At 37.3% G+C, this 14627-nt stretch overlaps 1 protein-coding gene across 1 annotated transcript in view; it reads left to right on the forward strand.

Moving 5' to 3' along the window:
• The window catches only part of LOC113902077 (transmembrane protein 225B-like), a 50550-nt gene extending 45148 nt beyond the window's left edge, over positions 1 to 5402 (forward strand). Inside the window, exon 3 of the mRNA XM_027557051.1 lies at positions 4633 to 5402. Within this exon, the coding sequence (XP_027412852.1) occupies positions 4633 to 5269 (637 nt within the window). The 3' untranslated portion in view covers positions 5270 to 5402. The remainder of the gene's footprint in view (positions 1 to 4632) is intronic.
• Positions 5403 to 14627: the final 9225 nt, after the last annotated feature.

The raw sequence follows: 14627 nt of genomic DNA on the forward strand, positions 1-14627 counted from the left end.
TTAAAGGATTGTGCCTCATTTATTTTTGATTTCTAAAAAAAGTGAATTATTGCTGGCACCTGCTATACATTTTTAAATTGGCAAAACTAATACAATTATGTAAAGTTTAAAAATAAAATAAAATTAGAAAAAAAAATAAAATAAAATGCATAATTTTCTTACTTAAAATAGATATTTAAAAGAAGTCAGAGAAAGTATTCTCATTATTTTAATTAAAAATGTTGTATCTTAATGAATAAAAATGTATATATACACACAAAATGAAATATTAATCAGTCATAAAAATAAGGAAATAGTGTCATTTGAAGCAACATGGATGAACCTAGAGATTATCAAACTAAGTAAACTGAATCAGACAGAGAAAAACAAATATCATATGATGTCACTTAATATGTGAACTCTAAAAATTGATACAAATGAACTTTCTTATAAAACAGAACTAGAGTCAGATGTAGAAAACAATTTTATGGCTATCAAAGGGTATAGCGAGGGAGAGGAGAGACAAATTAGAAGTTTGGGATTAATGTTTACATGCTATATAAAATAAATAGATAAATAACAAAGACTTGCTGTGTATCACAGGGAAATATACTCAATATCTTGTAATAGCCTTATAACTGAAAAGAATCTGAAAAAGAGTATATATACAAGTTTGTGTGTGTGTGTGTGTGTGTGTATAACTAAATCACTTTGCTGTGCACTTAAAACTAACAAAATACTGTAAATTAACTATACTTCAATAAAATGTTGTACCTTAAATTTATAAGAAAATTGCAAAAAGGACAAAATATATTGCAGTAAGTATTAATAAAATCTTTTTTTTTCTAATTTTATTTTATTTTTAAACTTTACATAATTGTATTAGTTTTGCCAAATATCAAAATGAATCCGCCACAGGTATACATGTGTTCCCCATCCCGAACCCTCCTCCCTCCTCCCTCCCCATACCATCCCTCTGGGTCTCTTTTTAAACCAATTTTGCAGTTTCCTTAAAAAAAACTTTTTATTCCATCACTATTTGCTCCTTCTTGCCTTCAGTCACTAAATTGCTTCCATTCTTCCAAGAGAGTCAGATTTTCCTTTGTTGTTTGAGTGTGAATGAAATTAAAAGGAAGATTAAGGAATGTTTTCTGCCTTACTTATGCTAACTCTCTTCCTTGAAAGATTTGAGGCAGGACACCACCCTTATGACAGAAAGTGAAGAGGAACTAAAAAGCCTCTTGATGAAGGTGAAAGTGGAGAGTGAAAAAGTTGGCTTAAAGCTCAACATTCAGAAAACGAAGATCATGGCATCTGGTCCCATCACTTCATGGGAAATAGATGGGGAAACAGTGGAAACAGTTGTCAGACTTTATTTTTATGGGCTCCAAAATCACTGCAGATGGTGACTGCAGCCATGAAACTAAAAGACGCTTACTCCTTGGAAGGAAAGTTATGACCAACCTAGATAGCATATTCAAAAGCAGAGACATTACTTTGCCAACAAAGGTTCGTCTAGTCAAGGCTATGGTTTTTCCTGTGGTCGTGTATGGATGTGAGAGTTGGACTGTGAAGAAGGCTGAGTGCCGAAGAATTGATGCTTTTGAACTGTGGTGTTGAAGAAGACTCTTGAGAGTCCCTTGGACTGCAAGGAGATCCAACCAGTCCATTCTAAAGGAGATCAGCCCTGGGATTTCCTTGGAAGGACTGATGCTAAAGCTGAAACTCCAGTACTTTGGCCACCTCATGCGAAGAGTTGACTCATTGGAAAAGACCCTGATGCTGGGAGGGATTGGGGGCAGGAGGAGAAGGGGATGACAGAGGATGAGATGGCTGGATGGCATCACTGACTCGATGGACGTGAGTCTGAGTGAACTCTGGGAGTTGGTGATGGACAGGGAGGCCTGGCGTGCTGCGATTCATGGAGTCGCAAGGAGTCGGACACGACTGAGTGACTGACTTAATCTTATCTGATCTGATATATAAGTATCTGCAGAAGGAAATGACAACCCCTCCAGTATTCTTGCCTGGGAAATCCCATGGACAGAGACAACTGGTGGGCTACAGTCCCTGGAGTCACAAAAGAGTCAGACATGACTTAGCAACTAAACAGCAACTATATATAAGCATCAACTAGCTTCCCTGGTTCACGTGCAATGATCCTACCTCAATGGATGCAAAATCTCATCATGTGACACTATTTCAGTCCCACAGCCTTGATCAATCAGATTTGTAATCCTGAATTTATGGACATCTCTCAGGAAAATTTTGATGGTTAAGAGTTATGTTATCTCATCAGTTTCCTCCATACCAATTCTTATCATAAGAAGCATGTGTTTCACTAATCTCCTCTTAAGAAAATCTTTGCATCTGACTTGCCTTTGGGGGTAATACAGGCTTATTGCTTATAAAGTATGGCAAGATTCAAACAGTTCTTCATTCTTCCCAATTAAACATAAAAACAACCTTACTCTTAATACAGTGTATGTCCTAAGGGAAATGTATATTGTCTTAAGTTGAAGCATCATTTGAATGCTTGGATAGACATTAATGAAAACGACATGCAGTTCTGTATTATGAGCACTGCATTTTATGATTAATTTCCAGCTGTGTTATTTTTTCTTTTAAATCAGTTAAATATAGCTGTCTTTGTGTTTCTGACTTTTTGAATCTTCAAAGGCTATAATTTGGAGTTTCAGATAAGCTTTTAATGTGCTTAATTTAGTTAGCAATCTAAATTTCTGTTGGATCCTTCAATAACAATGCAATGATGGGGGTCATCAAACAAAGCTGCATTTAGCCTACATCTAAGAGTTTTGAAGAAATTGCTTGGAAATTAATACCTAGGTTAATAACGATGATGTTGCTACATGCACACTATCTATTAATGCAATCTGACAACTTTTTACTGTTTCTGTGATTACTTGTGACATATATCAATACATTCAAAGTACAAAAGATATTTCAAGGATAAAAGTGAAAGTCTGATAAATGCATATCTGGACTCCCTCATTTATTTTTAGTTGAAGTTAGGCAATACTACCACTGTTTCACCTTCTTTTGTTTATAAAACACATGTATTTCACTTATGTGAAATATTCAGCAGTTTTATATGCATTTATTTTCATACTATTTAAAGTTTACTACTGTAATAGTTTCTCCTGTACTATTAGTTTATATTCATAGATAAATATAGCATTACTGAAAATTCTTGTTAAGACCAGATGTATTGTTATTTCTCTAGAATCGTATAAGTGTGGTCTGTTTTACAAATCTTATTTGGGTCTAACAGATGCAAACTATTATATACAGAATGGATAAACAACAAGGTCTTCCTGTACAGTACAGAGAACTGTATTCAATACCCTGTGGTAAACCATGATAGAAAATAATGTGAAAAATTATATATATATTATATATATAATATATATAATATATAATAAAATAAATATATAATATATATATTATTTATATATATAAATAATATATATCTATATCTAACTTTGCTATACAGCAGAAATTAACACAATATTGTAAATCAATTATGAAAATGAAAGTGTTAGTCACCCAGTCATGTCCAACTCTTTGTGACCTCATGGACTGTAGCCCACCAGGCTCCTCTGTCCATGGGATTCTCCAGGGAAGAATACTGGAGTGGGTTGCCATGCCCTCCTCCAAGGGATCTTTCTGACCCAGGAATAGAACCTGGGTCTTCTACATTGCAGGGAGATTCTTTAACATCTGAGCCATATATATCAATAAAATTTTTTAAATTGAAAAAAGAATATCTTATTTATAGATAATGTTTTAGCTTCATAGGACACTTTAACACAATGGGAGGAAATGCCATCTTCAGATTCAAGAAGACAGAACATCAAATTTGGGGTCTGGCTCTTCCTAGCTAAGTGTTACTTAATCTCTCTAACCCTGAGAATGTTTCATTTCTAAAGCTTTAAATCTTAGACAATGTATTCATATAATAGCAAGTGACTATATTGTGTTTATAGTACACTAATAAATATAAGAGAAATGTTATTTACTTATTTTTAATCAGAAACCTACTTTCACCACTTATTAAGTGATCAATTTTGGCCTCAGGCTCTCAGAACCTTGATTTCCTCATACGTAAAATAAGAATGTAAATGTTTACCTTGAAGTGATTTAGAGACCATGAAAATAAAACAAACAGCTAGAACAGCAAAGCACATTAAATGTTCAGTAAGAGAAGATTGCTTTCATAAACAATGCTTGTATTCTTTCCACAACAAAAATAATCTGTAGACTCCAGGAACTCCTCTAATTCACTCTATGTATGAAATAGTCATAACTCCTTGCATTGCAGATAATTTCACTGTCATAATTTTATCCCTCAGTCGGCCAATAAACTTGATGGAGGCCTTAGTCTAGGATTTCTCCCAATGTTTAGCACTAAATCTGTTTATAGTAGGATTTCAATAAACTGATCGAGTTGACTTCGATAAAAGCAATTTAAACTTTAAAATGTTTTCCTTTGATTTTTGGAATATACAGAGTCCCCAAGATCATTCTGAGACACAGTGATATGCTACAAGGTTTCCTAGGACTCAGAAAAGTGATTTTCTCAGTGAAGGGATGCAGATTAAAACCAGCAAAAGGCAAATTCAGATGAGACAGAGATTACAAGAAGCCCTCTGCAAGCTCTGTAGCCTCCCTGGGCTACCTGCTTATCCTGCTGGTCTCCATCTTCCCCTTCTGGGTGCGGCTGGTGAACGAGGAGTCCCAGGAAGTGTTCTTCAGTGGCCTGTTTGAGAACTGCTTCCATATCAAGTGCTGGAAGCCTCGACCCTTATCCATTTACGTCATCCTCGGCCGAGTCTCCCTGCTGTCCGCCGTTGTCTTGTCTTTCCTCACCACTTTCATCATGGTGTCCTTTGCGTCTCAGCTCTTTCCGAGGACCCGGAAGCACAATTTTGTGTCAGCCTTCATCAGTTTCCTCACAGGGGCTTGTGCCTTCCTGGCCTTGTTGCTGCATGCCCTGGAGATCCAGAGTCTGCGGATGAAGCCCAGCCCCCCGCAGTTCTCCATACAGTGGCCTTACTACGTCCTGGGCTTCAGCATCCTTCTGTTCATGGTGGCTGGTGCCATCTGCCTCATCCAAGAAATAGCCTGCCCTAGATGCCATTTGTTGCCCATTTCCCAGAGTACTGAGGACACCCAAGAGATCTCGTACCTGGAAAACCTGGATAGTCTGGGAGGAGAACTGAGCTTCATGCAGAAGGAGACGCTGCTGAAGGAAGAAACCATTATCTAGACCCAGACAGTCTGTGCCCTGCCCTTCGTCCAGTGCACATGTGTCAGTGTGTGTGGCTCTTCAGTCTCCCCCAGTCTCTGCCGTTTCTGATGAGCCTTTTGAGTGTCAAGTCAACCCCTCCCTTCCCCCTCCTCACAGTAGAGTCAAAGGAGGACACACCCAGTTATCCCAGCAACATTATATGACAGTGTGTGTGAGGTGATGGCAGCCACAGAGGCTCAGCCCGGAGCTTGGTGTCCATTTATTTATTAAGTCTCAGTCACCAAGACATGTAGTACCTGCGTGGTTGACCTTAACAACTCACATCCTAGTCTTCCCACACCACACTCCTTGAGATAAAGCAACTGTTCATTATCAGTGACATTGCTAGGAAAAACTGTATTTGACCAGGTTGTTATAGAGTGTGACTCAGCATCTTGTATACAAACACAGGTATTTAGCATAAATACAGTGTCATCTAAGGCATCAGTCACAAAAATCATTCTTCTCAGGAAGAATATACCAAAGACTAGGATGCTACCTCCCGGGAGTCCACCACAGGCCAGTCCTGAAGACAGATATTTCCTTGAAATGTGCATATTTTGAGTAACTTAGGACAGCTGCACTAAACTTTCCTTGCCCAGTAATACATTCACAAAATGGAAAAAAAAATTAAAACTATAAGAACATTCATGGAAAATTAGTCCTACTAGTGCTTTCTTATCTGTCCAACTAGTTTCCCAAAACATAGAAGAAAATGGCATTTGTTTCTAAAGAAATTTTTTCAGCTATGTGTATATATCTTCCTCTTCTAGGTACTATTCTATACAATGTTTGATATCTTAATAATTGATATATTTTCATTACTAGTATATATTAGACATGTTTCCATATCAGCACATAAATAAGCAACCTTGCTGTTTTCTATGACTGCGTAATGGTTAATTTTGTGATTTTACCCTAGTTAGCTTAACCCATCTTCTCTATGGGTTAAACTTTATTTAGTTTCCAGTGTTTTGCCTTAGAAAGAATGATTCAGTGACTGAACTTATACATAAAGTATTTTGAAAATATGTATCCATCGGATAAATTCTTAGAAGCAGAATTTCTTGGTCAATTTTTTGAAGAATTCAACTAATAAGCTTTATTAATAAACACACAGACGTCTGGACCCCCAAATTAGTCTAAACTTCTGCCATGCAAGACCTATTGTATCACTGGCTGCTCACAAAGTTAAAACTACCATAAACGACAGCTGCCATGCCAACATTAGATGGGTACAGAGCAGAGCAGGTGAACACCAGAGCCTTAGAGAGGATGCTCTGAGTCTGCCATCAGTGCTCCCAGATGAGCTAAAAGCACTGGGAGACCTTTTCTGGGTAAATTTTGACATATATTTCCAAATGGAATTCCAGTAGAGTTTTGCTAATTTGCACTCAAACCAGGTTGTAATTATGATGACATTAACATAAAGGTTACAAGATAGATAATTACAAGTTTCTAAATATCAGCAACATGTAAAGGATAAATATAAAATATCATATTTCAACCAGAAGCAAGTAAACAGTAGAAGGGACAATTTAACACGGCATTAAGTATAGTATTAATATGAATAGACAGTCAAGTGACAGTGTCTGGGTGTGTTTTATTTTGTGTTGATTTGTTGAGCTCTATAAATTTGTATGTATCAAAAAACAAGAACACTACTATAAGATATATTTTTTGTGACAGTGTTACTGTTTTGATCCCTCACTAACCCCAGATATGAGTAAGTAAATAAAGTAACAGATGTAACCAGGTCGGATGACTAGACAAAACAGAATAAATTACTGTGTACTGTAGATTTGCCCATTACCTGGTTGTTGAGATTACAGTTTCATGAACTTGTATCAGTTCTTGCCAGGGGAATTTTTCTTTAGAAAAATAACTTTTTTCTCTAAATGAAGCTGAAAATGAAAAAAAAGAACTGTTTTAAATAGAGTAGAATCACATTTCAACTAATTTTAGCTAGGGTGTGAACAAAGCATTTCAGGCAGATAAGCTCATACTGTCTTCATTTTGATGACATACTTGGCCGTTTCGTGTGGTCCTAGGGCTTTTGTCACAACAATGGATTCTTTTTTCCCCTGTCACCGTCATTTCTGACACAAGAACAAGATATCAGAATGTTAATATCATGTATATATTTTCCGTGATTTTGGCTAAGCTAAATTGCCAGCAGGCTACATTATTGTAATTCTCTCTTTGCAGGTCTAACAGCTGCAAGCTTTCTTATTCATGACAAGTTTCATGAACACATTTCTTCTTGTTGGAGCTTCTTCTAGACCGATGGCTACCAGTGGCACACCTTATAAGTTGCAATGGAAATCATTTAAAGGTTTTTATACCTTGAGATTTTTCCACTCATGATTTGTAGTGTCAAGTCTTTTGTACTTTGCTTAAACTAAGCTTTTTGAATTCTAAATAGCTTATCAATAGCAGGCATTTTCTTTTTAGTATTTAATTATACGAGATAGAAGAAGTAACAAAATTTAATATCTCCAGAGCTAGATATTTAATCAAATTAATTATTGTGATTCTTTGCTTTTTATCTAAAGCATCTGGGAGTACATTATTGTCTTCACTTGCAGAGAGCCACTTGTTTTTGCTTAGTAGTAGAGGTAAGCAACTTTGAATATTTATTTCCCACCTACATACCAAATTATTTTCTTTTTTTTTTAATTAACATTTCTCTTAATATCTCTTGGAAAAGAAAATTGAGAGTGATGTCTTTTCCTTGATTCAGAGATGAGAAGAACATATTTTAAAACCATTCATTTAAACCCTAGTTGATAAGAGAAGTAAACAAAGATCTGTATCTTCTCTGAGCATAAGCAAATGGTTATGCTTATGCTTAAACCACAGAAGCTTATTTCTTACAGTTCCAGAGGCTGAGAAGTTCAAGATCAAGACACTGGTAGATTTGGTGACTAGTGAAGGCTTGCTTCCTGGTTCACGGATGGCCATGGTCTTTCTTTGTTCTCACACAGCAGAAGGCACGAAAGAGCTCTCTCTGGGGCTTCTTTTACAAGAGAACTAACCCCATTCATTAGGGACCCACCATCCTGACCTAATCATCTCCTAAAAGACTCACTTTCCAATATATGAATATATATTGGACATATATATCAGGATTGGATCCACCATCCTGACCTAAGTATCTCCTAAAAGACTCACTTTTCCAATATATGAAGGTTCGGATGTCAACCAGTGAATATGATGGGAATGTAAACATCTAGCCTACAGCCTATCCTTTCTCTTCAAGGATATCTTGTAGATACATCAAAAAGTACTGAGAACATAGGAGGCATTTAAAAAATAGTTATTTTCTTGCCCTGTTAAATTTTAAGTGAAACTAAGTTAAAACAGAATGAGTCACTGCATCCAGATCATATTTATACTGATGTTCTAGTTAATGTTTGGTTTCCAACAACTGAGCAAAAACGACAGCCTTGCTTTCTACACTGAGGCTATTTGACGTCTTTCCTGCCAAGGCAATTCGTAGTAGTGATACAGGAAGCTTGGCATTTAAGGAAAGCTGGAAACCCAGAAATTCTCTATTTGCAAAAAAAAAAAAAGGCCCATAGAGTGGCAGGGCTCTTGTTATAAAGAAAACCCTCCTCTGCTAGTGACCTACAGAAGTTTGGGGATTTTTTTTTTTTTTTAGAAATGAATCTAACTCTGTTGTACTGGTTTTCCCTTCTAAAGCCTTTCACGCTTACAAATAGCTTCTCTAAAGATTCAGAATGGTAAGGTAACAAGGATATAAAAAGCTTTGATGAAATCACTATTCAAATAACATTTTTTAAAGGCTAAAGAAATGAGAGTGTTCCAAAGAAATAAAAACCTGCTTTCTTGGAATAAGTTCTTTTAAGATCACTTCCACTTGTGATAATCAATTCATAAATTATATGTGAATGCAAAGTATAATTAATAACAATGATAAATATTAATAATTAAATTAACACATGAGCAAAGAGATTGTTGCATTTTTTCCCAAGAGCAGAGCTAAATATAAAGTGCTTATTTTGCTGGGTTTGAGACATAGAATGAGAATAATATTAGGCAGTAGGCTGATACCTCATTTAGGTACACATCAAGTGTATACCCTTTCTTGAGCATTCATCATGTGCCAAGAACTGTATGGAAAATGTCCCTTAGAAACATTTTCATTTAGTTCTTTCAATATACTTATGAGATAGGTATAATTATCTATTCATAGTAGAAACATTAAGTAAAATTTCCAGATTTCACTGCAAATACATTTCAAGGATAGAATCTTAGTGAAAAATCAGCCTGACTCTATAACTAGAATTCTCAGCTACTTCAAAGCAAAAGCTATCTATTTATTTGAATAAATAGGCAAGCCTCTGGTCCATGAGCCATGAAAAATACTACTGCTTTAGCCCCGCCCTAACAGTAACATGTAGGGGCCTCGTTACGCCCTCTCTCACCTTCCTGGAAAGTTGATGACTGCAGGAGTCTCTCCCCCTTTCAGAGTTTAATCGATTTGCCAACTTTCATGATCTCCACAAACAGTGGTGACCAAAATGGGTCTTAAAATTCCCCTCAACTCTCTTAAGATTATTCAAGGTCCTTCTCAACCACAGGCCCATGATGTCCCTTTTCTTAGAGCAGTTGCTTTATTTATTTTTGGCCACTCCAGTGACTTATGGGATATTAGTTCCCCCTTTAGGGATTGAACCCAGGACGTGATAGTAAAAGCACCAAATCGAAACCACTGGGTCCCCAGGGAATTCCCTTGGAGCATTTCCTTTAGAAAAATCACAACTGTAAATCCTTCCTCTGTTCCTTTGATGTGTATGTAAGTTTTTTCCCAGTCTCTTGCCAGTTTCCAACCCAGGGAATGTCTTTCTTGTCACTTCAGTCATGTCTGACTCTTTGTGACCTACAGACTACAGCCTGCAGGTTCCTCTATCCGTGGGATTCTCCAGGTCTTTCTTGAGGACCCAGGAACTCTGTCGTTACAATCTAAACTTCAAAGGAGATGATAACCTTATTTCTCTGTCTCTATGGGCAGGTAGGAGCCTAATATATGTAGGATGGGTACCGATTACCAAATACAGATGGCCTAATCGTAGAGTAAAAAAAAAAAAAATTGCAAATACAGGAATAACTCAATGTGCTCAACACACCCCACCAATCAACCCCCAGTCCTTACTCCCAAGTACTTTTCCACTGGCTCATGCCACTCCACTAGAGTGATGAAGTGTATGAGACTGCTTGCTTAATCAAAAGTGCCTGAAAATACATAAAACCATATAGAAATAGTAAATGGCCAAACTACCCAGAGAAAATATCATTATGATTTCAACTAGTTGAGATTTCGCTTAGACCCACTCATCAATTTTTATCCCCACCATTTACAGTGTTCCTTTCACAAAGTGGTAGTTCAATACATCTGTTTTGTATAGCTCAGAAACTAAGAAACCAATGAAATAAATAAAATTATCTCCCAGCTGTAACAAGAGAATAACAAAGAGAAGTAATGACCTTGATTAAGTGTTCTATTGGTTTGACAGCACTGAAATGATTGGTTTACTGGGGCTCAACTATGCCTGAATCTGTCGTCTGTGCAACTAGTATGTCTTGGGTAGGCAGAAGTAGCTAACAACCACATGTATTGATATAGAAACAACAACAGGAGACAAATGGACGGTTTTCGAAAAGATTAGTATTAGCCTCTTCCTTGGGAGATGCTATGTCCTCAAAAAGCAATCATTGAAAGATAATCTTACAACAAAAATAGTAACTGATTCATCCAGCCTTCCTTTTAGGAGGAATGCATTCCCAGCTGAATTCTGGAAGATAGGTATATGTTTGTGTATGGAAGATATTTTGTGAGCTTTTGAACATACTGTTTTACTAACATATGCGTTTGGTGTCCTAAAAGGTAACCAATATATATAATGTTGTAGTGAATCAAGACAAGAAGCACATCCAAATCCCTCATTTCTTTTTTAAAACATTTTTATTGGCTCATCCAGTAAAACAATGTACCTTGAAGTCACATCTTTAATTCTGAATGTATCAGTTAAGAATGGCCATACTTCCAAGCACTGCTTGAGTTTGTTTTACATCTAGGAAGTAATACAGTAATGTTGTTCTATTGCACCAGGGTGCTGTAAGGAATAGCTAGTAAAAATGCCTGTAGCATACGTTTCTAAAAGTAGAAAATGAAAGTCTCTCAGTTGTGTCTGACACTTCGCAACTCCTTGGACTGTAACATGCCAGGCTCTTCTATCCATGGAATTCTCCAGGCAAGAATATTGGCGTGGGTTCAGTTCAATTCAATTCACTTGCCTGGTCGTGTCCGACTCTTTGTGACCCCCAAGGACTGCAGCACACCAGACTTCCCTGTCCATCACCAACTCCTAGAACTTGCTCAAATTCATGTCCAGTGAGTCAGTGACACCATCCAACCATATCATCCTCTGTCGTCACCTTCTCCTCCCACCCTCATTCTTTCCCAGCATCAGAGTCTTTCCCAATGAGTCAGTTCTTCACATCAGGTGGCCAAGGTATTGGAGTTTCAGCTTCAACATCAGTCCTTCCAATGCATATTCAGGTCTGATTTCCTTTAGGATTTGACAGGATGATCTCCTTGCAGTCCAAGGGACTCTCAAGAGTCTTCTCCAACACCACAGTTCAAAAGCATCAATTCTTCCATGCTCAGCTTTCTTCATAGTCCAACTCTCACATCCATGTGTGACTACTGGGAAAACCATATCTTTGACTAGATGGACCTTTGTTGGCAAAGTGATATCTCTGCTTTTTAATATGCTGTCTAGTTTGGTCATAACTTTTCTCCCAAGGAGCAACTATCTTTAATTTCATGGCTCACTCCCCGTCTGCAGTGATTTGGGAGCCCCCAAAAATAGTCTCTCACTGTTTCCATTGTTTCCCCATCTATTTGCCATGAAGTAATGGGACCGGATGCCATGATCTTAGTTTTTTGAATGCTGAGTTTTAAGCCAGCTTTTTCACTCTCCTCTTTCACTTTCCCCAGAAGGCTCTTTAGTTCTTCACTCTCTGCCATAGGGGTGGTGTCATCTGCATATCTGAGGTTATTGATATTTCTGCCTGCAATCTTGATTCCAGCTTGTGTTTCATGTAGTCTGGCATTTCGCATGATGTGGTCTGCATATAAGTTAAATAAGTAGGGAGACACTACAGCCTTGATGTATTCTTTCTGCAATTTGGAACCAGTCTGTTCTATGTCCAGTTCTAACTATTGCTCCTTGACCTGCATACAGATTTCTCAGGAGGCAGGTAAGGTGGTCTGGTATTCCCATCTCTTGAAGAATTTTCCAGAGTTTGGTATGATCCACACATGCTGTTCCTTTCTCCTGGGGATCTTCCCAACCCAGGGATCCAACACAGGCCTCCTGAATTGCTGCCAGATTCTTTACCATCTGAGCTACCAGGGAAGCACCATGTAAATGCTAAATAAGGCTTAGGGTCCTAAATGCAGACCAGGGGTGTGTTCATAACAAAGAATAATGCATTTGAATAAATAAATTGCACATATGCCACACAGAATCAGAGAACCCTTACTTCTTAGGTAGCTTTTAATAATTTTCAAGAGAAATTCCTTTGAGGCTAAAAGATTGATGGGAACTCCTTTCAGAAGATTATTCTAATTGAAAAGGATTGCATCTCTTCTTGATTGCTAATCATGTACTAACTGTAGCCAGAATAAACACTCAGAACTATTAAATTTGGTTCTGAACACTAAGTATCAGATAAACTGTCTCGTGTGTCTTTACTCTCTCATGAATGATCACAAGATTTTGCTCTGCATCTATCCAGAGATAAAATGGAATTGTCCCATTTAATCATAAGCGTCAGTTGCATGGAAAAGATGAGTGTTTTTCCAGGGCCAATGCAGTCTCTGTTGCAATAGCCTACTAAGTTAATCCCCTTAACTTCCTTTTCATTTTTGGATTTAATTTTAGAAAATAGAACTTCTCTATAATACAGTTATGAGCAGCATTACTCTACTTAAGGGAATTTGTATTCAGAGAAGATATGTACTGTAGAAGAGGAGTCTCTCTATGCAGACTGAGGACACGGTGACCTTTGCAAGTTCACTTGTTAGAGGAAGGAGAACTGGATGGGAGTACCGTCTACACTGGGGGCACCCTCCACAGGTTCAGCTTGGTCCTTGGTACTGATACTCTATTACTTACTTCTGATAGACATTTACATGGACTCACATTGTGAGGAGACTTTGCACAAGTGGAGGTTGTGTGTTCCGGAAAGAGAAATTAGGAAGGAATATCCTTAGCAGTTATTCCCTTAGACAGGGTCTCTGAAGAAATCTTACAAGCAAGTGCCTTTCATGCTGCTGCCAAATTGAGCTCAGTATTCCTGTATATTCCTGTATTTACCTTGTGTCTTTTGTCTGAGAATCTCAGGATTTTAAATGGCTTAACAAACTTCCACACTGTATTTCTGCTGTGACTACTAAGATATAAGGAGGTGACTCTTCTACCTTACCTCTAATAGTTTTTTTAAACAAGACAGAAATTTTTTTTAAAGAATCTTTACTAGGAAGGGCCAACCTGCTCAGAAATAGCTTCCCTGACAGCTTCATGCCTTTTCAGGATTGAACTTAAGCTGTATCTTCTCTTTTTCTCTTTTAAAGCCCTGAAATAATTGGAGGAATATTTTTATTATACCATCCATCTGGAAAAGGAAGGCTGGGATACTCTGAGAAGGGCTGTTCTTTTTTGTGGTATTTTTGGCGCTGTCTCAGGGTGGGGTATTTGATATGTTGTGAGGAAGATGGCCCTCATTAGATTCCCAGCCCATTTGCACAGGAACCAGAAGAGCTCAAAGGAGAAAGAGCAGCATTCACCAATAACCTATAAATATCTATCTTTTGACTTTTAGTTCTAACTAATTCTTATAACAGCATTTTTTTTCATTTTGTTAAAATTATCCCCGCCCTCCCCCTTTTCTTGCTCTCTCTCTCTCTCTTTTTTTTTTTTTTTTTTGCTGCTTTTTAACACCAAGTTTCATAGTAGGCTAACCACATGCCCAGGACCATTTGTTGCTTTATAATAATAGTAATAACTGATGATTATGCAGACTGGTTTCTTCAACTCTGAGCACTTCATAGATGCCAACCCACCGAACCCAGTAACTTCCCTAATATAATCTTTTTCTATCATCCTGAATTTTTAGACGAGGAGTTTTTAGATGAGGGATTGAAAAGTTTAGAGACTTGTTCTGATTCATTCTCATCACTACAGCGTCTGCTTTACTGTGCAAAAATATAGTATTATAAACAAACTCAAAATTTAAACAGTAT

Source organism: Bos indicus x Bos taurus, chromosome 12 (assembly GCF_003369695.1).
Source record: "Bos indicus x Bos taurus breed Angus x Brahman F1 hybrid chromosome 12, Bos_hybrid_MaternalHap_v2.0, whole genome shotgun sequence".
NCBI lineage: Eukaryota > Metazoa > Chordata > Mammalia > Artiodactyla > Bovidae > Bos > Bos indicus x Bos taurus.